The sequence below is a fragment of the Rhamphochromis sp. 'chilingali' genome (assembly GCF_963969265.1).
Source record: "Rhamphochromis sp. 'chilingali' genome assembly, chromosome: 19".
Classification (NCBI taxonomy): domain Eukaryota; kingdom Metazoa; phylum Chordata; class Actinopteri; order Cichliformes; family Cichlidae; genus Rhamphochromis; species Rhamphochromis sp. 'chilingali'.
This window is the reverse complement of record NC_137946.1, coordinates 431,521-459,116: the sequence shown is the minus strand read 5'-3', so window position 1 is coordinate 459,116 and position 27,596 is coordinate 431,521. Positions and strand designations below refer to the sequence as shown.

Here is a 27,596-nt window from a genome sequence, read left to right as displayed (position 1 = left end):
TGAATAGACATGGTCCAAAGTGTGTTCTCCTCTCGTAGCAATGTCCACAAACTGGACAAATTTAGGAAGCACAGTCTTTAGGCACGCTTTGTTAAAGTCGCCGGCGACAATAAAAACCCCATCGGGGTGGGCAAGCTGTTGTTTGTTTATGGTGTTGAGCAAGAGGCTGAGAGCCGTGCTAACGTTAGCATCCGGCGGTATATAAACAGCTATCACAATAACTACTGTAAACTCCCTCGGGATGTAAAAAGGTCTGCACGAGACTGCCAGAACCTCCAAATCAGGAAAACAGTGTGTGTGAATGATCCTGCTGTTACAACACCACTCGTTATGCACGTAAACACATAGCCCCCCTCCTCTGCTTTTACCTGAGTTGCTGTTTCTGTCATGCCGGTGTAGCGTGCGGCCTGCTAACTCGACTGCAGTTAGCAGGAGCGTCTCCCAGCCTCTCGTCCGGTTATCACCCTCAGACCAATGGGCAGGTTGAACGGACCAATCAACAGTTGGGGCGCTTCTTACGGTGCTTCGTCTCCGCCCAACCGTCGCTTTGGCCTCGTTACCTGGTGTGGGCTGAGTTGTCTCATAACCTTCACGTCTCTTCCGCCACTGGTCTCTCGCCCTTTGAGGTCTGTCATGGTTTTCATCCTCCTATCTTCAGCCATCAGGAAGCGGGGGTCGACGTGCCTGCTGCTGAACGGATGGTCCGCCGCTGTCGTCAGGCCTGGATCAAGGCGCGGGCTGCCATTACCCGGGCCAACGCTCTGTACACCCGGCAGCATCGTCGCCGCCACCGCCCGGGTCACCGCTTCCAGCTGGGGGACCGCGTCTGGCTCTCCACAAGGCACCTGCGGCTGCGCGGTGAGTCCAAGAAGCTCACTCCCCGGTTCGTCGGCCCGTACGAAGTCACTGCCCGGCTCAACCCCGTGGCTTACCGTCTCCGGCTTCCACCCGCCATGAAGGTCCATCCGGTTTTCCACGTCTCGCAGCTTAAGCGGCGCGTCACTTCCTCGCTGGCGCCCCCCTCCCGGGCCCCGCCCCCGCCCAGGATCATCGATGGGGGTCCTGTCTACACTGTCCGACGGATCTTGGACTCCCGTCCCCGGGGCCGGGGGGTCCAGTATTTGGTGGACTGGGCTGGCTATGGCCCTGATGAGCGCTCCTGGGTGCCGTCCCGCTTCATCTTGGATCCTTCCCTCATCTCGGATTTCCGTCGCCGCCGTCCTGGCCTGTCGGGTGCCGGTCCTCGGGGGGGGGGGGGTTCCTGTCAGCCGGTGAACAGCTGTGATCAGCTGATCATGGGGCCGGGGTTAAAAGAGAGACGCCACCCACCTGTTCGCCGCTCAGACATCATTCTCTTCGTGTCAGGAGCTCCGAAACTCTGCCGACGTCAGTCTCCGCCTGATTCAGCAACCGTGAGTGTTTTTCCCTTCAATCCTTTTTCTCTTCCCGGCTCCGCTCGCTCTCTGTCTGTAACGACAGTTCCGAAGCCACGCTTCGCGCACTGATCGTTACTAGAATAACTGCGTGTCTGCTCCAAACCCACCGCTAGCCGTAGCCGCGCTTGGGTCTAGTCAGCACGCTACACAGGCACGCCGAGCTACTGTGCATAGCTCGCCCCGCTGTGACAGGCTGGACCACCGTATCTGTACAGCTGATGGACATGCAGCTTTAGCAAACATGACTATCAGGTATGAGGTAACTCTGTCAGACCATACACTTTTGGTTTTACTGTGAATGTGGAACAAATGCCAGCAACAACTGGAAATAATATTGCTAATATTGCTACCAGTGTAAAATTAGACTGGTCAACATTTGGTGAAGATGATTTCTTAGCTTATCATAGTGATACCGATATACATCTGAACAACATTTCTTTGCCCAAAGAAGCTATTTTGTGTAAAGATGTCAACTGTAAGAATGCTGTGCATAAACATTTACTCTGCTCCGTGTAAGATAAGATAAGATAAGATAACCTTTATTAGTCCCACACGTGGGAAATTTGTTTTGTCACAGCAGGAAGTGGACAGTGCAAAAGTTATGAGGCAAAAATTAGAATACAATAAGAATAAATACAGTACACAACTGTACAGAATAGAATAAAATAAAATACTATATACAGTAGAATAAAATAAAATAAATATACAATAAGATAAAAATAGAATACAAATACAAATACTATATACAACTGAGTAAAAATACAACGATGACAGAAAGGATTATTGCATGTGTATGATGATATAGTGACTGCTCTGCATGAAAGTGGTACACTGCTTGATAAACAATATAAGCATAAGGAACCTAACATCAGACCTGGCTGGAAAGAACATGTATCCATGTACCATGATGAAGCTCGCATAGCTTATAAATGTTGGGCCATGGCTGGAAGACCTAAACAAGGCCCAGAATTTGAACAGAAAAAATGTGCGAATGCCAGATATAAGTACGCTGTTCGCTTTATAACTAAACATGAGCAAATGCTGAGAGCGGATTCTTTGGAAAATGCTGTGTAATAATATGGCAGCTTTTTGGAAAGAGGTGAAAGCTCTTAATAACTGTAAACCATCTCTACCATCAACTGTTGAAGGTGTTTCTGGGGCAGATAACATTGCAGCATTATGGAGACAGCATTACAGTGCATTGTTTAACTGTATAAAAAGTGAACCATATGAGGACAATTTTGACATGAGTAATGACACAATAAATGTAAGGACACATGAAGTATATGAAGCCATTCATAGGTTGTCTGATAATAAATCCTCTGGTTTGGATCACATCACGGCAGAACATTTAAAACATGCTAGTTTAAGGCTAGCTCCTCTTTTAGCGCTCTGCTTCACTGGGTTTATGATTCATGGCATATTACCAGACTCAGTGCTGTGTATTTTACTGGTACCAGTTATGAAGGACAAAGCTGCAAAAGTGAGCTGTTTGGATAATTACAGGCCGATTGCACTAGCCAGTATTTTATCTAAGGCATTAGAAAGAATCTTGTTTGACAGAGTTAGTGTGTTCATCTCTTCTCTGGATAATCAGTTTGGCTTCAAACCAAAGCACGGCACTGACATGTGCATATATGCACTCAAGGAAATAGTCAGTTTGTACAGGGCTAAAAATTCATCTGTCCTCATGTGTTTCATTGATGCCTCTCAGGCTTCTGATCGAGTGAACCACAGAAAACTTTTTGATAACCTGAAGACACGGGGAGTTCCTCAATACATGGTGAGGATTCTCTCTTACTGGTACGCTCATCAGAACATGCAGGTTAAATGGGGAAGCAGTATTTCTGCCCCCTTTGGTGTCAGCAATGGTGTTAGACAGGGTGGGATTTTGTCTCCAATTTTATTTAATCTATATGTTGATGATCTGTCCATACAGCTGAGAGCCTGTAACACTGGGTGTATATTAGGTAAAACATTGATAAATCATCTTATGTATGCAGATGACCTGGTTGTTTTTAGTCCAAGCAGTGCTGGGTTACAGGATCTTCTCAATGTCTGTACTGAATATGGTGTGCAATATGACATAAAGTACGATTCTGCTAAAAGTGCTGTTTTGATATGTAGAACCAAGCAGGATAAACAGCTAAATTTCCCTTTGTTTAAACTGGCCCAAAAACTCTTGAAGTTCATAAAAAGGTGGAATACCTCGGTCACTTTAGAATAGAATAGAATAGAATTCAACTTTATTGTCATTGCACATGCACAGGTACAGGGCAACGAAATGCAGTGTGCATCCATCCAGAAGTGTTTTAGTGATATAGATATATTACAATATATATTAGCAATAATATAGATATGTGAGTATATTACAGCAATGGGTCTATTATGGTATGTTATAATGTACACAGTATGAAGTATGTTGTGAATATTCTATAACTATAAGTATGTACAGGCTGTAGTGAGTACAAACTATGTACAGGCTATGGACAGGATATAAATATGAAAAACTATACAGAATATGAAATAAATAACTTTACAGAATCTGAGATATACAGTTATACAGAAATGGGAACTATGCAAGTTATAAACAGTTGTAGGATTAAAGATTATCGAATGCACAGAATGATTATTTATACAGAGCTATACAGTAGTGCAGTTAAGATAAGTGAGGGTGTAGATAGTTTCTACAGAGGCTATATAAAGTGCTGGTGGTTGTGAGTGGTGGTTCAGTCCATGTTATTATTGTGTGTTTGAGGGTACAGTTGTCCATTGTGGGTGTGTGTATGTTCAGTCCATGAGTTTAACGTGGGTCAGATGTCAGGAGGCAGAGTTCAGGAGTCTGACAGCTGTGGGGAAGAAGCTGTTCCGGTACCTGGTGGTCTTAGTCCGGAGGCTCCTGTGGCGCCTCCCAGAGGGCAGGAGGGTGAAGAGTCCATGTGATGGGTGACTGGTGTCTTTGATGATTTTCCCAGCCCTTTTCAGACACCGCTTCCTGTAGATGTCTTTTATGGCAGGAAGTGGTGCTCCGGCGATGCGCTGGGCAGTTTTCACGACCCTCTGCAATGCCTTCCGGTCCGAGGCAGAGCAGTTCCCGTACCAGACTGTTATACAGTTGGTCAGGATGCTCTCGATGGTGCAGCGATAGAAGTTCACCAGGATGTCTGAGGACAGGTGGTTCTTCCTCAGAGTCCTCAAGAAGAAGAGGCGCTGGTGAGCCTTCTTGACCAGCTTGGAGCAGTTGTTCGTCCAGGTGAGATCCTCGGAGATGTGGACTCCCAGGAACTTGAAGCTGCTCACACGCTCCACAGCCGTCCCCTTAATGTGGATGGGTGGATGTGGGTCAGCATTCCTCCTGTAGTCTACGATGAGCTCCTTGGTCTTCTCGGTGTTAAGCAGCAGGTTGTTTGTGTCGCACCACTCAGCCAGACGATCCACCTCCTCCCTGTAGGCGGCCTCATCGTTGTCACTGAGGAGGCCAATCACCGTGGTGTCATCTGCAAACTTAATGATGGTGTTGGAACCATCAGCAGGTCTGCAGTCGTGGGTGAAGAGGGAGTAGAGGAAAGGGCTCATCACACAGCCTTGTGGTACACCGGTGTTCATTGTGATTGTAGATGTGCAGCGGTTATCCAGCCGGACATGTTGGGGGCGGTTGGTCAGGAAGTCCAGTAACCATTTGCAGATGAGGGAACTGATACCCAGGTCTGTCAGTTTCTTGATGAGTTGTGAGGGGTGGATTGTATTGAATGCTGAACTGAAGTCTATAAACAGCATTCTGGCGTAGGTGTTGTTGTTGTCCAGGTGTGAGAGGACAGAGTGCAGTGCGATGGAGACTGCATCCTCTGTGCTCCTGTTCTGGCGGTATGCGAATTGGTGGGGGTCCAGGGTGGGGGGGAGACAGGATTTGAAGTGTGCTAGGACCAGCTGCTCTAAGCACTTAGTGATGATGGGGGTGAGTGCTACTGGGCGGTAATCATTGAGGCAAGATGGGTTGGAGTTTTTGGGTATCGGGACGATGGAGGTGGATTTGAAGCAGGCCGGTACCACAGCGTGGGCCAAGGACAGGTTGAATATGTCTGTGAGCACTCCTGCAAGCTCCCCAGAACACGCTCTGAGAACACGCCCGCGGATGCCATCAGGGCCTGCAGCCTTGTGGACATTGACATTGCTCAGCACCGCTCCTACATCGGTGGGGGAGAGAGTCAGAGGTTGGTGGTCTGGCGTCATGTCTGCTTTGGTTGTGGTTGTGGGGTTCCCTCGCTCAAAACGAGCATAAAAGTTGTTGAGCTCGTTGAGGAAGGAGACATCAGAGGATGCGGGGGAGGGTTTGGTGGTCCTGTAGTGTGTGATGGGCTGGAGTCCTTGCCACATGCGTCGGGGTTGTAGTTGGAGAAGTGTTCTTCTACCTTCTTTTTGTAATGGTGTTTGGCTTTTTTGATGCCCTTCTTTAGATTAGCCCTGGCTGTACTGTAGGCATGTGCATCTCCTGACCTAAAGGCAGTGTTGCGGGCCTTCAGGAGGAGACGAACATCCCGGTTCATCCAAGGCTTCTGGTTGGGGTACATGGTGATCCGTTTCTGGGTGGTGACACTGTCTGTGGTTTCGGAGATGTAATCCAGTACAGATGAGGCATACTGGTCCAGGTCTGTGTGCGTGAACATATTCCAGTCTGTGTTTTTAAATCTGTCCTGGAGCACTGCGTCTGTCCCCTCTGGCCACACTTTAATTGTCCTCACAGCAGGTTTCACACGTTGGATGAGTGGTGAATACCTAGGTGTGAGGAACAGGGAGAGATGGTCCGATTGTCCAATGTGGGGGAGGGGTGTGGCTTTGTAGGCTCCAGCCAGGTTTATTACTGAGCAAATGAATGATGATGACGACATATACAGACAGCGGTGTAAGCTCTATGTGCAGGCAAATACTATTGCTCGCAAATTCAGCTTTTGTTCACTTCCAGTTAAAGTGGCTTTGTTTAAAGCGTATTGCACACCGCTATATACTACCCCCTTGTGGTCATCCTACAAACAATGTAGCATGCAGAAGCTGCATGTTGCATAAAATGATGCGATGAGAATCCTTTGCAGGTTACCTAGAAGGGGTAGTGCCAGCCAGATGTTTGTAGCTGTGGGTGTTTGGACTTTTAAAACACTTTTAAGAAAGTTAATGTTCAATTTTAGAGAACGACTGGATGGCTCTAGTAACAGTATAATTTTAGCGCTCACAGATCCGACAGTGAGTGGTTCCCATTACTCATCCAGTCTGAGAAAGCACTGGTTGAAGTGTTTGTGTATTTATTGATTTCTTTTAAGTAATTGTGTTTTATGTATATTATGGTTTTATATTTTTACAAATGCTTTATATGTTTATATGTATATACATATATATATTTTTAAGGTTTATACCTTGTGTTTTATTTTATGGGGGGGGGGGGTGTTTCTGTTTTGTTCTTATGGACATGAAGTCTGCCAATAAAGATTGATTGATTGATTGATTGATTGACCTCACTACAAAATATTCCAAAGGTAACTGTTAAAAAGGTGAAAAAGATTGGGAATGATAGCAACTCAGTTTGGTGGAGGGGGATTTTGCTGTGGCGTTGTTTTTCAGAAGCCAGGCACGGCCCCATAGTTCCACTGGAAGAAACTCTCAGTGCTGCAAAATACCCACCAAAAGACATTTGGCAGAGTGGAGACTGCAAGCCAGGCTTTCTCAACCATTTAAAAAAAAGGAGTTTATTGAACCATCAGAAAAAATGTCTTTTAAAAAATTAATTACATTTTAATTTCCATGCATGACTTTTAATTTTGGCATATTTATTACATGTGGCATTTTGCTTAAAAATGTGCAATTTATTGAGGTTTTTCAGGGGGGGAAAGGATCACATTAATGATGTTGAAGTCTCAAAAACTCACAAAAAACCCTGTATGTAACAAATATGACACACTAGGCGTTAAGGTGCTAAACCTTGTGGAAAGCCTTCTCGGAAGAGTTGAAGCTGTTATAGCTGCAAAGGGTGGACTGACATTATACTCAACCCCATGGATTAAGAATAGGATCCCACTCAAGTTAATTTGCATATGAAAGGCAAACGATGGAATAAGTTTGGCAATATAGTGTACGATTACAAATTCAAACATCAATCTTCAGTCTACCATGATCTGCTGCCATACACACTTACACATAAATTATGTTCAAACATGGTGTTAGTTATGCAGACTGTGGTTATCACATAAGTCCAACAAAAGAGTTTAACCCCTCTCCAGTAGACCTCCAGTTGTGCATTGAGCTCGACATCTCTGTGCTCTTCTTGCGCTTTACTTAGGACCAGTTTGTCTTGGGAGACCCTACCAGGGGCTCCAGACAACATAGCCCCTATAGGCACACAAACCTCTCCATCATGATAAGGTGGTGATTCATGGATGGGTGCGAAATACTAATTTGATCATGAAGTCACATTTTGTGGTATATGGTAGTTATTTGTACAGCCAGAGCTTTTGTGCAGGCAAGACCCAGAGTTGTACTGACACGTGATAACCCAACTGATTCAATTCAAATCTGTCATGAGAAGCTGTGTGTGGGAGGGAGGATAGGACCCAAAATGCAGGACCCAGAAGTGGGACTAAACTTGTCATCAGCTTTATTGCCAGAATTGCAGAATGCTATTACTATTTATTTAAATTATTTCTTTCAGATTGGTGCAGCGGCTGCAGTGATGCAGACGTTGTACCGGTCCATCATGGTGTAGAGAGCTGAGTGTAAAAGCGAAGCTCTCAATTTACTGGTCGATCTACTTCCCTACCCTCACCTATGGTAATGAGCTGTGGGTAATGACCGAAAATACAAGCAGCAGAAATGGGCTTCCTCCGAAGGGTGGCTGGCCTCTCCCTTAGAGATAGAGTGGAAAATTCAGCCATCCGGGAGGGGCTCAGAGTAGAGCGGCTGCTCCTCCACATCGAAAGGAGCCAGTTGAGGTGGTTTGGGCATCTGATAAGCCTCCTGGGCGCCTCCTATGTGAGGTGCTCCAGGCATGTCCCACCGGGAGGAGGCCCTGGGGCAGACCCAGGACACGCTGGAGAGATTATATCTTTCGGGTGGCCTGGGAATGCCTTGGTGTTCCCCCAGATAAGCTGGAGGAGGTGGCCGGGGAGAGGGAGGTCTGGTCTTCTCTTATTAGGCTGCTGCCCCTGTACCCCGGCCCCGGATAAGCGGAAGAAGATGGATGGATGGATACTTTCTCTCCAAATTATTTTTCTGAGTTAACTTCAGCTTCCTCCAAACCATCAACAGATCTCTTAGACTGTATTGTTACAAGACTGCTCAAAGAAGCCCTACCATTAATTTATTCATCAATCTTAAATATGAAAAATTTCTTTCAGTTAATGAACTTTATGTTGGCAGTAATTATAATCACTTTAAAAGCCATCACTTGACCCAACTGTCTTGGCTAATTATAGGCCAATCTCCAACCCTCCTTTTAGCTGTAAACACCTAACTGATCATCCACAGAGGAATTTATTTATTTCAAGAGTTTCAGTCCGGCTTCAGATTTTCTTATGGACTATAACAGCAGACCCATATCTATGCATGTCCTACTAGACCTCAGGGCAGGTCTAGTAGTTATCGTCAACATAACTTGTTGTTAATAGTACCTTCATTGTTGCTCTCTCCCTCAGACTCTAGATGGGTTTGTTTTTGTTGTTGCATCAGATGGAAAAATCATGTACATATCAGAAACGGCATCAGTGCACCTTGGTCTGTCACAGGTAAGACAATCCACCTCAGCACTCTCTCATGTGGACTAGTATACCCAGGAATAAGTTTAGATTTTCTGAACCAAACAATCTGGAGAAAAATGTATAAGTAACATAGAAGCATGTGTCATGTAACAACTGAGTTTTCAACACACTTCAGACATGGCATAAATAGAACACTCTTTTGTTTCTATATGAATTTAATGCATTTGTGCAACTAATCACTAAATGTTCCAAATGTGTGTGCCACAGGTGGAGCTAACAGGAAACAGTATATTTGAGTACATCCACCCATCAGACCATGATGAGATGACAGCAGTGCTGAGTCTCCGCCAGGCCCCACAGCAACATTTCTTGCCAGGTACTTAAAGACCTTATTTCTCCATTGTGTGCCACACAGTGGTAGTTGATATTTTATTCTTGAAGTGAATTAACTGTTTGTTCTTCGATGCTGTCCATGCCTGGCTGCTCCTCTTGTCTCTCCTCCGGTTGCGGTGTGCTACTGAAGTATGGGATGCATGATTAGAACCGTCTGTGTTGGCCAGCCTCCCTTGGCACCATCTGTAACACCCCTCCTACTACAATGATGTTATGATGTGATATACATACAAAAGATATTTTAAAAATTTATAATATATGCCCATGTTTGCAGAGGTCATTGATTGATTGATTGACTGATTGATTGAATCTTTATTTTGAACATGTTGAAAAAGTACAACAACATAGAATTTGAAAACAACAACATAGAATTAAGAAAATGTGCCCCATGTTCGGATTGTGTGTACAAGCCAACTCTGCCTCCTGTGAAAGGAAATCAGCTACAACTACCTGAGTCCCCAGCCTATGGACCACCTTGAATTTAAAAGGCTGAAGTTTCAAAATCCACTGGGTGATCTGGGTGTTGGCATCTCTCATGCAACAGAGCCACTGCAGTGGGGTACAATCCAGCAGACGGTGAATGGGCATCTCAGGAGGTAATAACAAAGAGAGTGTGCCGCCCACCAGATTGCCAAGCCCTCTTTTTCAACAGTACTATACCAGGTTTCTAGTTCTGACAGTTTCCAGCTGATGTACACAACTGGGCAGTTGACCGCCCCTTATCTGCTGACGGCAGGCCTCTGCTTTAGGTGTTAGTCTGCAGGATAAAAGAGAGGGAAAGGTTTGGTGTGTGGAGCAGTGGTTCCCCACAGAGAGCCTTCTTCACCTTCAAGAAAGGCATTTTGCACTGCTCCATCCACTGGACCAGGTCTGGGGTAACCTTTCAGATGAAGTCAGTCAAGGGCCTTGTTGGCATCGCAAAGTTCAGAACAAACCACCAGGAATTGCCAGCCAGCCAGCCCTAATAGGGCTGAAATAGTGGAATAGGTGAATTTAGTACCTCCAGCCCCAACTCATCTCAATTATTTAGCACACTCGCCACATTGGGGTGATATATTTGTGTGGCAGCTCCTCTGTCTTACTGCACCAACTTGTGGTCAACATCCACTTGCCATGTGACCAAATCTTAGAAATATGGTATCTAACCAGATTCTTACTCTGGATGGCATTACTTTGGCCTCCAGTAACACTGTGAGGAACCTTGGAGTCATTTTTGACCAGGACATGTCCTTCAACGCACATATTAAACAAATATGTAAGACTGCTTTCTTCCATTTGTGCAACATCTCTAAAGTTAGAAATATCCTGTCTCAGAGTGACGCTGAAAAACTAGTTCATGCATTTATTACTTCCAGGCTGGACGACTGTAATTCATTATTATCAGGAAGTCCTAAAAACTCCCTGAAAAGCCTTCAGCTAATCCAAAATGCTGCAGCAAGAGTCCTGACAGGGACTAGAAGAGAGAGCATATTTCTCCTGTTTTGGCTTCCTGTTAAATCCAGAATTGAATTCAAAATCCTGCTCCTCACATACAAGGTCTTAAATAATCATGCCCCATCTTATCTTAATGACCTTGTAGTACCATATCACCCTATTAGAGCACTTTGCTCTCACACTGCAGGCCTACTTGTTGTTCCTAGAGTATTTAAAAGTAGAATGGGAGGCAGAGCCTTCAGTTTTCAGGCCCCTCTTCTGTGGAACCAGCTTCCAGTTTGGATTCAGGAGACAGACACTATCTCTACTTTCAAGATTAGGCTTCAAACTTTCCTTTTTGCTAAAGCATATAGTTAGGGCTGGACCAGGTGACCCTGAATCCTCCCTTAGCTATGCTGCAATAGACGTAGGCTGCCGGGGATTCCCATGATGCATTGAGTTTTTCCTTTCCAGTCACCTTTTTCACTCACTATGTGTTAATAGACCTCTCTGCATTGAATCATATCTGTTATTAACCTCTGTCTTTCTTCCACAGCATGTCTTTCATCCTGTTTTCCTTCTCTCACCCCAACCGGTCGCAGCAGATGGCTGCCCCTCCCCGAGGAGGTTTCTCCCTGTTAAAAGGGAGTTTTTCCTTCCCACTGTCGCCAAAGTGCTTGCTCATAGGGGGTCATATGATTGTTGGATTTTTCTCTGTACCTATGAAGTGCCTCAAGGCGACTTTTGTTGTGATTTGGCGCTATATAAATAAAATTGAATTAAATTGAATTGAATTTAGTAGACAAAGGTGAATGGCTTAAACATGAATTGAGCTGCAGTTTGGGGAAGGCCTCGGAGGGGACTGGCCGCGGCTCCTGGGCATGGCAGATCCCCAAAGAAGGCATCCCCTAAAAGCAGTAATAACTGTGCTTTACAAAGGTCAAAGACCTCTGCAGTAATATAACTGGTAGTCAGGCTAGCGAAGATAAGTAGCCCATGGCCTCAATAAGGTGGTGGAGGATTCCATAGAGTGGAGCGGATGAGCTCAAAAAATTAGGAAGAAATTGCAGGAGAAGAGATCAAAGGAATTTCAAAATTACGAAAGACCTTGATAGATGATTAAGGGGAACCCTTCATCATGTAGCAACATGACTTGACTCGGAACTGAAGCTCTAACAGTGATGTATGCTGGGATTTTGAGACTTGAAGTAATGGCTTGAGGGGTCATAAACGCTTAAGTGAGCTTGTCTTGGGGCAGAAGATGGAGAGGGGATGCCTGGCTGGTTAATTTGCTTTGGGTAAGGTAGCAATAACTACTGTGCCGATTTCAAAAGGGACGCCTTGAGGAATTATGCATATGGTGGAGTTCAGATCTCTTAAAAGGAGCAATAGAGGACAGAACCCGGCATCCCGGTGCCACAAGGGTTTGCTGCTGCATTCTGCACAGGAGGGAACAAAACGGAGAAACTGTCATCCTGGTGTGAGGAATGTTTACTGCTGTGTTTGCAAATGACTGATATGGTGAAGGAGACTGGGCACCCGGTGCCAGGAATGTGCACTGTTAGATTTTGTGAAAGATTGATAGATGCAGGGAAGCTGGCATCCCAGAAAGGAAAGCTTGCTGCTACATTTGTGACAGAGGGATAGAGTGAAGAGAAACTGGCATCCCGGAGCCAGAAAATGTTGCTACTTCTAATTGCAAAGGGGGGACAGTAGAGCAAAAAACTGGTATGAGAACTTGGCATCCTGGTATCAGGAAGTTTTTTGTTTTTGTTTTGTGCAAACGACAGATGGCAGACAACTGACATCCTGAAGGCAGAAGGGTTCCCTGCTGCTTTTTGCAGTGATAGCTGCAGAGAAGCTTATTGCTGCATATGAGGGACAGAGAAAGAGAACCTGGCATCCCGGTGCCAAAAGCTTGCTGCTGCATTTGCAAATACGTGAAGAGAACCAGACATCCTGATGTCAAAAGCATTCTGCTTTGTTTGCAAAGGAGGGATAGAGAAAGAGAACCTGGCATCCTAGTGCTATAAAGCATGCTGCTGCATTTTGTGAATGATGGATATAGAAAGAAGCTGGCATCCCAGTGCTAAAAGGGTTCGGTGCTGCTTTTTGCAATTATAGAGGTTCAAGGTTCAAGGTTCTTTATTATTTGTCACATGCATAGTTATACAAGTATAACACACAGTGAAATGTAGCCTGACACGCTCCTCGACATGTGCAAAAATTGGGGGGGGGGGGGGGGGGGGGGTGTGTGTAGAGGAAGAACATTATATATATATATATATATACACACATATAGTATATGTACTGGGTGAATGTGCAGTAGTAGCAGCAAGCAGGTGAATTCTGTACATTAATATGAATAGATATCTGACTATTTTACAGGATAGACAATATAAACATATTTAAAATTAAAGGAATTGAAATGTACATTGTGCCTTGGTTTAGTGTCTGGAAGAGTCCTGTCTCAGTCAATTATAGATGATGTGAGAGGGCAGGTGTGTGTGTTTAGGGCACGGATGGCTTGGGGATAGAAGCTCCTCTTGAGTCTCTCTGTCCTTGCCCGGAAGATGCGGAACCTTCTACCAGATTGCAGAAGTTGGAACAGTTTGTTGCCAGGATGGGACGGGTCCTTCAGTATCTGCGCTGCTCTAGTCCGGCATCTCCTGGTGTAGGTGTCCTGAAGCGGGGGGAGAGCAGATGCAGAGAAACTGGCAACTCGTTGGGAGAGGAGCTTGCTGCTGCGCTTGTGAATGAGGGAAGAGAACCTGGCATTCTGGTGCCAAAAAGCATGCTGCATTTCCCAAAGGAGGGATAGAGAGAAGGGGAACTGGTAACCCGGTGCCTTTTTTTTTTTTTTTAAACATCTGTGCAGAGAAAGTGGCAGCTCTGTGGTAGGAAGTTTGCTGCTGCAGTTTACGAATGATGGATTTCTTTATCCATGCAGAGCTGTGTGTTGAGAGTGGCCTTGAACGCTCCATACAGTCTCACTGTGCCACCAGGTCAGCAGAGGGCAGCACAGTTGGCTTTAGGGACAAACCATGGACGATGTCCACTGTGATTCTTGGATACCATGGACAGTTCTCACACAGAGTCCCTGTAACAACTACTCCTGCACCTATGAGTTTGTGAGGTCTCAGAATTTTGAATTATCTGGATGACTGGCTGGTCTGTGCAGTCTCAGAACAATAGTCTTGCAGCCATGTAGTTGTGCTCTTAGAACATGTCCAGCCTGTGGGTTGGCTTCTGAACTACCAAAAGAGCAAGCTCCACCCATCCCAGGTCACAACTTTTCTAGGTATGACTCTGGACTCCAACAGGGCCACTCAGACATTGGCTCGCCCTCTTCAGGCTACACTTTTGGGTCAGCTGGGGAATGCTCTTTGCCTCATGGGCCTCATGGCATGTTCAGCAATGCCTTCTGAGTTTGGGCCTTTGCCCACAGCAGTCTCATCAGGCAGGGACTTTGGTGCCACAGAGGCTCCACTGAGCTCTCCACTTTTGAAGGTACTCTCAAATTAGAGCAGGGTTATGTGTTGGATATAAATGTGTTGGAGCTAATGGCTCTGTTCCTTGCACTCCAGCAGTTCCTGCTAAGACTGGGAGGCTATCATGTCATCATCAGTACAGACAGCACAGTAACTACAGTCACAGCAGCCTACATCAACAGGAAGGGGGCCTAGACTCTAACATCCTCTGCAAGCTGGCAACCAGGTTGTGACAAGCCAGCTCCTGGTTTGAAGGAAACTCCTGTCTTAGGTGAATGGAACACTATTCTCCCCTTTCCCACAGACTGATGTGTGGCCCCTGAGGAAAAGGCTCCTTGCCTTGTGGCTACCAGAACTGGTGGTACAAACTATGCAAGAGTCTATGCAAGAACCCACTAGGACTGCCTACTTGTATCACTGGGGACTGTTTGGCTCCTGATGCATGGCCCACCAGATGGCCAACCATGAGGCTACAGTGGAGATCATCCTGCAGTTCTTGCAATCCTAACTGGAGGCGTGCAAATCAGCAGTTACCCTGCGAGGTATTGTGGCATTGATCAAGACAGATTATATTGGTCACTCACCTCCAGCTGAGTGACCAATATGATCACTCATCCGGAGTGAATCAGAGGTGATTCATTTCCACTCAGTGGTAATGAATCAGCTCCCAGTTTTAAAAGGTACCCAGAGGGCGACAATTCACCAGTCTAGATCCCCACTTCCCCTATGGGATTTGGATTCAGACCTTTGTGCACTTCACCAACCTGCCTTCAAGCCTCAAGGATGCTGATTTGAACTGAATTTCCCTCAAAACAGCTGTTCTGATAGACATAACATTTTCCAGAAGGATTAGTGATTAGTCCATAAAGACTGTTGCAGGTTTTTACTGGAAGCAGCAGGGTTTATCCTCCGTACCAACCCTACAGGCCAACTCAGGACAGAAGACAGCCTGTGCCAGGCTGCTCTGTGCTCTGTCTGAGTCTTGACAGAGTATATTAGGTGCACTCAGACCATTAGGAAGACTGATCAGCTTTTTACCTGTTTTAACTTTGGAGTCCTGGTAGACGCTTGTCAAAGGCCAGACTGTCTCACTGGGTTGTAGATATCATGCAGCAGGCATATATATTTTCGGGTACTTCCTTCCCATTCATTTCCCATGCATATGGAATATGTAAAAGAATAGATATAGTCTCTTACTCAGAGAACCAAAGTTACAATGTAACCATACAATTCACAAAGAGCTATTAGCTATTAACTTGGTATATCTCAGCATGCTGTGTCATATATCCTAAAACAATGAGATAACTGGACAAGTAGAAGACAAAACAAAAGTGTACAGGAGATGAAAATGGGTCAAATTTCTGTCTTTATGAAACAGAAAAAAATCCAGTGAAGACTTGACATGCGACCTGAGATATGTATCTGCCCCTTCACTTGATCCATCTACTATTTGTTGAAGTCGCACCAGAAATAATCTCAGTGCAAGTCTGGCTGTCAAGAAGCCATTCTTAACCCTCACAGGCTCAAATTAAACTTTTTGTTGCTAATGCACAACCAAGTCCTGCAGTGGTACTTCTGAGTAAAAAAAAACCCTCATAAAATATGTATGTGGGGTAATCAAGTTGTTAGTTTTTACTTTTGCAAATCGGCAACGCCTGCCTTGAGAGGGTTAAGGAAGGGAAGCAAGGGAAATACCTGAAGTATGCCAAATTACACAAGCGATGGACTGAAAATCTGTGGCAACAAATCTTACAGAGTAATGAGTCTACATTTGAAATTTCTAGTTCAAATCATTGCCAGAATCTACAGAGGACAAAGGAAAATAAGTAAAACAGTGATTATCTGCAGCCATTTGTAAACACGGTGGGGACTCAGTCATGGTTTTGGGGGTACAGCCAGTGGTGTTAAGGATCTTGTTATAGTTAATGGTATTATGAACACAAAAGATACACCAAATGCTTGAATTTAGATCCACAATGCAATTCAATACCTTCTGGAAAGCACCTGATTGGCAAGAGGTTTATTTTTTAACATGAAAATGATTCCAGAAATCTTGCCAATACAGTAAAAGCATACATGGAAAGAAAAAGACAACGAAAGACCACCAGCTATGGATTGGCCTCTCCAGATCCCGGACTTCAGTATTACTGAAGCAGTGTGATCGAGAATGGAACACAAAGTAGCCACCATCCACCAGCTTTGGATGTCTTTCCACAAACCTGCAAGCCTGGACACTATTCCTGTAAACTGCTTAAAGACAAAGAAAGCTTTCGTAAGAGCATTCCACCCCCACCCCAATTTTTTACTGTACTGTACTCCTAAGAAACTCTTGTCCCAGAGCTTTTGGACAGGATTATGGTAAGGTTGTGCAGTGGCAACCGGGTGAGAAATGGAAGTTGTTGAAGAAGTGTTAAAAATGGAACATAATATAAATAATATAACATGCGTAATGCCTCTGAACTATTTTTTGTCTGTTTCTTGACAGAGTATGAAATTGAGCGGTCCTTCTTCTTGAGGATGAAGTGTGTTCTTGCCAAACGAAATGCAGGGCTGACATGTGGAGGATATAAGGTATGTAAAGCCAGTGGATGACAAATCTGCCAACAAGGACACCAAAGTTCAGTGGGTGCGTTTGTTTCTAATTTCTTCCTATCTTGGTTCCTTTGTGACATGAAAATAATTTTCCCTTTTCCTATTGATGATTTTCCAGTCCTTTTTTTAGCATTTTTTTTTTTAACGAAAAACAAAGACCCCCGTCCTTTGTAATAGATTTACTGATTGACTAACTGACTTGGATGTTCATGGTGTTTTGAATACAGTTCAGTGTATAGATTGTTCACAGACACACCGCACACATTGTGTGTTTGTGTCTTTAATGCTTGGATGAAAACCCATGTCCGCATGTACATCAATAAATGCTCTGTCTAGTCCCTTGAGATACTCTGTCAGGTTTTTACTCCAGCTGCCTTCATTGGCTTTTTGTTTGTGGGTCTCTCTGCCTTCAGTTTCATCTGAACTTATTGAAAGCAATGCTCTTTTTGCTTGAAATCAGATGACTTACTTTCCATTAACATATATTCAATTTTCTTGCCTTGCAAAACTCTTGGATTGCTTTTGTAGTATGCTATAGCACACAAGCTCCAGGGAACTTTAAAGCACACTTTTTGTCCTATTTTGTCTCTATGAGCAAGCACCTGGTAACAGTAGGAATGAAAACCTCAATTTTAACAGGAAGAGGCCTCCAGTAGAACCAGGCTTAGGGAGGCAGCCATCTACCAGTTGGAGGCGAGGGGAGGGAGACTGGACAAAAGACATGCTGCAGAAAAGAGCCAGATTAATGATACTGAATTATTAAATGCAGTGTGATGTATAAATACATAGTGAGTGAAAAAGGTGAGTGAATACGAAACATGCATAACTAAGGGAGGATTCAGGGTCACCTGGTCCAGCCCTAACTATATGCTTTAGCAAAGAGGAAAGTTTGAAGCCTAATCTTGAAAGTAGAGATAGTGTCTGTCTCCTGAATCCAAACTGGAAGCTGGTTCCACAGAAGAGGGGCCTGAAAACTGAAGGCTGTGCCTCCCATTCTACTTTTAAATACTCTAGGAACAACAAGTAGGCCTGCAGAGCGAGAGCGAAGTGCTCCAATGTCCACATGCATGTAAATGCTAAACAAACAGTTAATTATAAGCTTACTCATTAATTCAAAAAGCTGCTGTTTTCTATGTAAGGAGTGCATGAATGTCAAACATTCTGACACTCATTTACACTGCAATGGATGCATCAAGGGCAACTCGGGTTCCAGTATAGTTCCCAAGGGTATGCAGCCGGGAGGAGTCGTGGAGGAGGCATGTGTTAGGTTAAAAGCACTTTCCTGTGTGTGTGTGTGTGTGTGTGTGTGTGTGTGTGTGTGTGTGTGTGTGTGTGTGTGTGTGTGTGCGTGTGTGTGTGTGTGTGAATAAGGCTTGTAGTAAGACAGCACTTTGTGTATTTAGATGAGGTGCTATATTAAAGTGCTATTTCAGTACCAGTGCATGTACAGTGGGGCAAAAAAGTATTTAGTCAGCCACCGATTGTGCAAGTTCCCCCACCTAAAATGATGACAGAGGTCAGTAATTTGCACCAGAGGTACACTTCAACTGTGAGAGACAGAATGTGAAAAAAAAATCCATGAATTCACATGGTAGGATTTGTAAAGAATTTATTTGTAAATTAGGGTGGAAAATAAGTATTTGGTCACCTCAAACAAGGAAAATCTCTGGCTCTCACAGACCTGTAACGTCTTCTGTAAGAAGCTTTTCTGTCCCCCACTCGTTACCTGTATGAATGGCACCTGCTTGAACTCATCATCTGTATAAAAGACACCTGTCCACAGCCTCAAACAGTCAGACTCCAAACTCCGCCATGGCCAAGACCAAAGAGCTTTCGAAGGACACCAGGAAAAGTATTGTAGACCTGCACCAGACTGGGAAGAGTGAATCTACAATAGGCAAGCAGCTTGGTGTGAAAAAATCAACTGTGGGAGCAATCATCAGAAAATGGAAGACATACAAGACCACTGATAATCTCCCTCGATCTGGGGCTCCACGCAAGATCTCATCCCGTGGGGTCAAAATGATCATGAGAACGGTGAGCAAAGATCCCAGAACCACACGGGGGGACCTGGTGAATGACCTGCAGAGAGCTGGGACCAAAGTAACAAAGGTCACCATCAGTAACACACTACAACGGCAGGGAATCAAATCCCGCAGTGCCAGACGTGTTCCGCTGCTGAAGCCAGTGCATGTCCAGGCCCGTCTGAAGTTTGCCAGAGAGCACATGGATGATACAGCAGAGGATTGGGAGAATGTCATGTGGTCAGATGAAACCAAAGTAGAACTTTTTGGTATAAACTCAACTCGTCGTGTTTGGAGGAAGAAGAATACTGAGTTGCATCCCAAGAACACCATACCTACTGTGAAGCATGGGGGTGGAAACATCATGCTATGGGGCTGTTTTTCTGCCAAGGGGACAGGACGACTGATCCGTGTTAAGGACAGAATGAATGGGGCCATGTATCGTGAGATTTTGAGCCAAAACCTCCTTCCATCAGTGAGAACTTTGAAGATGAAACGAGGCTGGGTCTTCCAACATGACAATGATCCAAAACACACCGCCCGGGCAACAAAGGAGTGGCTCCGTAAGAAGCATTTGAAAGTCCTGGAGTGGCCTAGCCAGTCTCCAGACCTCAACCCCATAGAAAATCTGTGGCGGGAGTTGAAAGTCCGTGTTGCTCGGCGACAGCCCCAAAACATCACTGCTCTCGAGAAGATCTGCATGGAGGAATGGGCCAAAATACCAGCTACTGTGTGTGCAAACCTGGTAAAGACCTATAGTAAACGTTTGACCTCTGTTATTGCCAACAAAGGTTATGTTACAAAGTATTGAGTTGTATTTTTGTTATTGACCAAATACTTATTTTCCACCCTGATTTACCAATAAATTCTTTACAAATCCTACCATGTGGATTCATGGATTTTTTTTTCACATTCTGTCTCTCACAGTTGAAGTGTACCTCTGGTGCAAATTACTGACCTCTGTCATCATTTTAGGTGGGGGAACTTGCACAATCGGTAGCTGACTAAATACTTTTTTGCCCCACTGTATCATTTTATTTAACCCCTTAAATTAAAGCTGTAATTCTATACTTCAATATTATTCTGATAATTTGAATAATTACATTTTATAAAAATATTATAAAATTTATATTATAGTAATATAGAAGTAAAATTGAAATATTTACATATTAAAATATTGAAAATATTAAATATTTATTACCATTATTACTACTACTATTGGAGCGGCACAGGAGGGTTGTTTTTAAATTGTTAAATGAACACATTTCATTTTTGAGATACTGTATGTCTGAGAAGTTAACTTAAAAGGGGCACAATCAGTGCATCTGTGGCACACATATTTCTTGAGCATCCTCTCTAGAGCCCAGATCAGATCCGACAAAAAGGAGCATGTGATCCACATGAAATGCACGCAAATACGAAAGCTGCATTTCACAGTGGAATCTGGGTGACTGTGATTTGAACATTATGGTTTGTTAAATGATAGTTTAACTGTCAAAATTTAATCCTATAAAAGTTGTTTCATAAAGTGCTACTTGGTTAAACAATGAAGTTTGATTTGGAAAAGTCCCAGCTCCTTTTGAATGCATTGACGTTTGTTTCCTACCGTTGTTTCCCAGGTCATCCACTGCAGTGGCTACCTGAAAGTGCGTCAGTACATGGTGGACATGGTGCTCTATGAATCATGCTATCAGACTATGGGCCTGGTAGCAGTTGGACACTCCCTGCCTCCCAGTGGTATCACTGAGATCAAACTCCATAGTAACATGTTCATGTTCAGAGCCAGCCTGGACTTCAAGCTCATCTTTTTGGACATGAGGTAGGAGACATGTTGAGAAGGTGGGTAGATAAAGGAAAACCATGACATTATGATATTCTGTCACCTGTTAAAACTCATCGTCACAATAAATGAGCAACGTAAAGATAAATCTAGTAATAAGGATTAATGCAGGTATAATACATTAAGCAATTTAAACGATATTCACTTTAAAAAAATATTGGTATATAAGCTTAACAAAAAGCTATTTTAAAACATTTTAGGGCTGTTAAATGAACATTATGATTCACTTCCACATATGAATGTTCAAATCAGCCCTGACCTGTTATTCTTTTCTGGGGAGTCAGGGTGGCAGAGCTGACAGGCTACGAGCCTCAGGACCTGATAGACAAGACTCTTTACCACCACGTTCATGCCTGTGACATTTTCCATCTACGATACGCTCATCATTTATGTAAGTTTAAATATTTTCAGTGGTATTTATGGGGGAGGATGGAGTGACTTATGTGTGAACATTTGTGAGGAGTTTAAAACATTGTCTTTGATTTGTATTTTGCATTTATAGCTTGATTAATGTTGTATGTATTTGCCTTGAGGATGAAAAGTAGTTCAATCTGGTACAATGTTGTTGTGCATGGTTACTGACAAATAAATAATAATTTTAGATGCTAACTAAATTAAAAGAACTAACCTAAAGATAATTACATAGGGAGATTTGACCAGTTTATCTCTGTGTTTACTACAGTGCTGGTGAAGGGTCAGGTCACCACCAAGTATTACCGCTTGCTATCAAAGCATGGAGGTTGGGTATGGGTGCAGAGTTACGCTACCATTGTCCACAACAGCCGTTCATCCAGACCTCACTGTATTGTCAGTGTGAACTACGTCCTCACGTGAGTCAGCAGCCTCCTTCTAAAATGTAAAACCTGCATGAAACAATGCAGACTATATACCTGTTTTATTGTACACAGTGACATTGAAAGCAAGGAACTACAGTTATCTGAAGATCAGAGTCAAGTCACTAAGTGTGGTGTAAGTCTCACTTCCTCTCTGGACCACAGCAGACAATTCAGAACCAAAGCAGTCAAGATGAAGACCAAACTAAGAGAAGCTCCCTATCTTGAGGTAGGACTTCCACGTGACCTAGAAATTATTAAGATTCCAGAGAAATATAGAAATAAATGAAATATTTCCCACCTTTCTTATAGCAAAAAATAATATATCAGTTTCATTACAGAAATATTAATATTGCAAACTACAAAACTAGGGAAACTGTGTTTGTGTGAGCCACCATACCAACTTTACTTTTAAATCACTTTAAAACAACCAGAAAGGACCAAAGTGGTCTACAGCAGAATAAATATAAGACACAGTAAAAAACAAACAAACAATAACAACACATATCTGCTCATACAAGCGTAAAAATAGAACATCCATACATCTTCTTTCACTTATCGGGTGGCAGGGGCAGCAGCTTAAACAGAGAAGCTCAGACCTCCGTCTCCCCGACCACCTCCTGCAGCTTGCCCGGGATAAAACCAAGGTATTCCCAGGCCAGTCAAGAGATATAATCGCTCCAGCATGTCCTGGGACATGCTGCCCGGCCTCCTCCCAGTGGGACTCACCCAAGAGGGGGCCAGGAGATATCCTTGTCAGATGCCCGAACCACCTTAACTGGCTCCTTTCGATGTGGAGGAGCAGCAGCTCTATTCTGAGCCCCTGCCGGATGGCCGAACTCCTCAGGGCCACCCACCCATTGGAGAAGGCCTTTCCGCCGCTTCTATCCACGAACTCATTCTTTCGGTCACTTCCTACAGCTTGTGACCATAGGTGAGGGTAGAGACGTAAATCGACCGGTAAATTGAGAGCTTCGCTTTTACACTCAGCTCTCTCTTCACCACGATGGACCGATATAGCCACATCAGTGCAGTTGCAGCTCCAATCCATCTGTCAATCTCCTGCTCTTCTTCTCCCATCTATCCATCCATCCATCCATCTTCTTCCACTTATCCAGGGCTGAAATGTGGGAGCAGCAGCCTAAGAAGAGAAGACCCTGACATACTTAAACTTCTCCAATTGGGGCAGGAACTCCTCCCTGACCCATCCTTTTCTGACTGAAGACGTTAGCCTCAGATTTGGAGGTGCTGATTCTCATTCCCACGGCTTCACAGTCAGCTTCCACCTGTTCCAGTGCGAGTTGGAGGCCATCACCTGATGAAGCAACAGAACCACATCATCTGCGAAAAGCAGAGATGAGATTCTGAGACCACCCAAATGAAAACCTTCCGCCACTTGGCTACGTCTAGAAATTCTGTCCATAAAAAGTGCGAACATAATCTGTGACAAAGGGCAGGCCTGGCTGAGTACATCGTCTAAGTTGGTCCGACTTAATGTCAGCTATGTGGACCAAGCTCTTGCAACAGTTGTTGGGCCAGACACCCCATACTCCAGCATTTCCCATAGGACACTCTGAGGGACATGGTCAAATGAGTTCTCCAAGTCCACAAAACACATGTATACTGTTTGGGCAAACTCCCATGCACCCTCAGATATCCTTGAGAGGGCAAAGAGCTGGTCCAGTGTTCCATGACCAGGACAAAAACCGCATTGTTCCTCCTGTGTCCGAGATTTGACTAAGAGATGGACTCTCTTTTCCAGCACCCTGGCAAAGACTTTTACAGGGAGGGTTAGGATTGTGATTCCCCTATAGTTGAAACACATCCTCGGGTCCCCCTTCTCAAAGATGGGAACCACCACCCCAGTCTGCCAATCTCCTCTGTGAATCGCTACCTTGATTTGGTGGAGGGGTTTGTGAGTACCAGGGATCCCGGCGGCTATGTTGTTGGGGGGCTTTTGCCCCCAGTACGGTCTCCCATGGCAAATTGGTCCTGGGTGAAGGACCAGATAAAGAACTATTCAAAACACTCTGAGTATAAGATCAAGGGAACAGTTCACCCTGCCAGCAATATGGTTACTGGTGCCCTGCCCTGGAGCCAGGCCTGTGGAGGGTGCCCGAGGTTGAGTGTCTAGTGGCTGGCCCTTAATCCATGAGGCTTGGCCGGGCACAGCCCGAAAAGGAACATGGGCCCATCCTCCTGTTGGCCCACCATGCACAGGAGATGCCGTAGCTACCAAGACTAGCAGTTCCAACATGGAATGTCCCCTCTTGCAGGGAGGGAGCCAGAGTCAGTGCGTGAAGTTGAGAGGTAGCAACTAGATATAGTCGGGCTCACCTCAAAGCATGGCTTGGGCTCTGGAACCAGTCTCTTTGAGAGGGGCTGGACTCTGTCTCAGTCTGGAGTTGCCCTGGGTGAAAGGCGGTGGGCTGGGGTGAGGGTGTTAAATCGGAGCCCTGTGGGACCCCACATGAAGGGGAGCAGAGGAGGATATCAACAGTGGACAGTCTCGGTCGTTGTGTCCTTGGGCAAGACACTTCACCCGTTGCCTACTGGTGGTGGTCAGAGGGCCCGGTGGTGCCAGTGTCCGGCAGCCTCGCCTCTGTCAGTGTGCCCCAGGGTGGCTGTGGCTACAATGTAGCTACCATCACCAGTGTATGAATGGGTGGATGACAGGATGACGCTTTGGGGTCCTTAGGGCGCTATAAGGCGCTATACAAATACAGGCCATTTACCATCTGGAAAGCATTCTACTTCTTCCACATTTTGTCATGATACAGCCTTATTCTGCAATGGATTAAATTAGTTTTGACCTCAAAAAATACACACAATACCCCATTTTGACAAAGTCCAAAACATTTGCTTTGAATTTTTGCAGATTTCTTAAAAATAAAAAGAACAAAACCATAACATGTACAAGTATTCACAGCCTATGTACAGAAAATGTTTGGCATTGAGTCTTTGGTACTCTTGGGGGCCGTGGATGGCACAGTTGTCCTGGTTCCATCTCTTTCTCCTTCCAGGTTTTTGGGGGCATCACTACAGCTTCCCACCCTCATTATCAACTATATGTGTGATAAAGACACACACACACACACACACACATACACACACACACACACACACACACACACACACACACACACACACACTCTCTCTCTCTCTCACTACAGGTAGCCGAGTATTTTCTAATTTTTGTGTTCCAGGTGCTGTATGTTTGGAGGATTTTTTGTTATATTTTTATTGTATTTATTTATTTATTTTTAAATATAGCCTCTATATTATTTTTTGTCTTGCCTGTCTTGCCTTATACATCATCATACTATACTACATATAATGTAATAACTGAAATAACACAAATAGAAATTAATTAATAAACAAATAAAGATTCAGATGAACAAGAGTATTCATAGCTTTTGCTCAGTACTTTGTTGAAACACCTGTGGCAGCAATGACACACTCATATCTTTTTGAGATGTAACAAGTCTGGCAAACCTATTTTGGGGGAGTTTCTTCCATTCTTCTTTGCAGGACCTGTCAAGCTCCATTAGGTTGGATGCAGAGCATTGGTGCCATTTTCAGATCTCTCCAGAGATGTTCACTCAGGTTCAAGTCTGTGCAGTGGCAGGGCCACTTCAGGACATTCACATAGTTGTCCCAAAGACACTTCTTTGTTATCTTGGCTGTGTGCTTAAGGTTATTGCTGTGTTGGAAGCTCTGGGGCAGGTTATTAAATTCCCTTAAATCCATTTTTATGTATATAGAACCAAATCACAACAACAGTAACCTCAAGGCACTTTATACTGGAAGGTTAAGATTCTACAATAATACAGAGAAAACCACAACAATGAGATGACCTTTATGACCCAGGACCTGGCGACAGTGGGAAGGAAAAACTCTTAAAAGGAAGAAACCACAAGTAGAACAAGGTTTAAAGAGGGGTGGCTATCTGAAACGACCAGTTAGGGATGATGGGAGGAAAATGGGATAAAAGGCACAGTGTGGAAGTGAGCCAGAGATTAATAATAAATAATGATTAAATGCAGAGTGGTGTATAAATACATAGTCAGTACTTTACAATATAGAACACCTTGAGGCGGCTGCTGTTGTGATTTGGGAATATATAAAAGAAACTGAACTGAACAGAATTGAATTGCTCTAATCTATGTAAAAAAAATATCGTGCTAAACTGAGGTCTAGCAACACAAGCACAGAGATGAGTCCACTGTCAGAGGCCATAAGAAGATCATTTGTAACCTTCACTAAAGCTGTTTCTGTGCTGTGATGGGCTCTGAAACCTGAATGAAACTCCTCAAATAAGCCATAATTTCTGCCACCTCAAAGGTCTGTTGTATGTAGCCCATTATTAGAGATGGATTGATCAAAAGTTTAAGACCACTTGAAAAATGGCAAAAACTCATATTTTGCAATGCTGGATCTTAACAACTTGCTAAGATCCATGTTAAAAATACGAGTTTTTGCCATTTATCAAGTGGTCCTAAACTTTTGATTGGGACTGTACTTGAAGCATCAAGGATGTTTGCAAATAACAATTGGACTGGTTCTTATATAGTACTTTTCCACTACGAGCACAACTTGCCTTAATCACCCATTTACCCAATTACTTTTTTCTATGTCAGTACTCCTAACATTCACACACATTCAGACTCTAAATTGGGGTTAGTATTTTGCCCTAGTCTGGCATACAGACTGGAATTGAACCACCAACCCTCTGATTAGTAGGCGACCTGCTTTACCAGCTGTGCTACAGCAACTCTTCACTGCTGTACACTGCTGCATTCATCTTTCCCTCAACCTTGACTAATCTCAGTCTTGATCCTGGGACTGGGACCCAGCATTTGGAGTTTTAGGTATTATTTCTGCATTTCGTTTTCCTCATATTTAGAAACCCAGGTTTGTGCCTACCTCTAGTCCCAGTTTCTGATCATTTTGCTCCACTATTGTTTTTGTTGCTCTGTCAGTTGCCAGTTGTTATAAATTTAAGTCTTGTCTTATGACAAGTCCTGCTTTGGGGTCCACTTCCTGGCTGCATGCCACACAGTGGTTATATTACAGTCTTCCAGTTCCTGGTGATGAAAAGAATTCCCAGAACATGATGCTGTCACCAAGTTTCACTGTACGGATTTGTGATGAGCGGAGCCTGGTTTCTCCAGACATGACACTAGAAAGTTCAGTCTTTGTCGTGTCAGACCAGAGAATGTTTTTTCTTATGGTCTGACAATCTTCTAGTGCTGTTTAGCAAACTCCAAGTTAGCTGTCATGGGCCTTTTAATGAGGAATGGCCACCTTGACCACTCTACCATACAGGCCCTGATTGGTGGAGTGCCGCCGAAATGGTTGTCTGGAAGGTCTCCTCTTTCCACAGATCAAGCGGAGCTCTGTCAGACTGACCCTTGCATCGGTACAACCCTGTCTTGGAGTTCTACAGACAATTCCTTGGACTTCATGGCTTGGTTTGTGCTCTGACATGCACTGTCAACTGTGGGACCTTACATAGACAGGTGTGGGTGTAACCCTAGTTACTAAGGGTTTCAGTGCATTATCATTGAGGTTGACTTTTTTTTCATTATCAAGTTTAATTAAGTAAAATTATTTTTTAAATAACTGAAGAGCCGGTGTTTATGATGTCCCAATGGTCTGTAAAGTATACAGTTTGGGAGTACTGCCTCCTTGCATTTTACCTGAAGCAGCTACGGAGATCAAGAAGAGGGGGGAGAAAAAAAGTCAGGTCCTCTGAGTGAGAAACGTTGTTGCCTCTTTAGTCGGATTTTGCTGAGGAAACAAGCTGCCAGGCAACTGTTGTTTAGTTGGAGG

At 44.2% G+C, this 27,596-nt stretch overlaps 1 protein-coding gene across 2 annotated transcripts in view; it reads left to right on the top strand.

Annotated features, from left to right (window-relative positions):
• The window catches only part of sim2 (SIM bHLH transcription factor 2), a 60,073-nt gene that overhangs the window by 24,625 nt on the left and 7,852 nt on the right, over window positions 1-27,596 (top strand). Inside the window, exons 1-8 of one of the 2 annotated variants that reach the window (XM_080867781.1) lie at window positions 1,293-1,688; window positions 9,113-9,202; window positions 9,443-9,551; window positions 16,958-17,043; window positions 20,708-20,907; window positions 21,213-21,319; window positions 21,611-21,758; window positions 21,837-21,990. In XM_080867781.1, the coding sequence (XP_080723907.1) occupies window positions 9,158-9,202; window positions 9,443-9,551; window positions 16,958-17,043; window positions 20,708-20,907; window positions 21,213-21,319; window positions 21,611-21,758; window positions 21,837-21,990 (849 nt within the window). In that variant the 5' untranslated portion in view covers window positions 1,293-1,688; window positions 9,113-9,157. Of the gene's footprint in view, window positions 1-1,292; window positions 1,689-9,112; window positions 9,203-9,442; window positions 9,552-16,957; window positions 17,044-20,707; window positions 20,908-21,212; window positions 21,320-21,610; window positions 21,759-21,836; window positions 21,991-27,596 lie in introns of those variants that run through there. The other variant, XM_080867780.1, reaches the window with a different exon arrangement.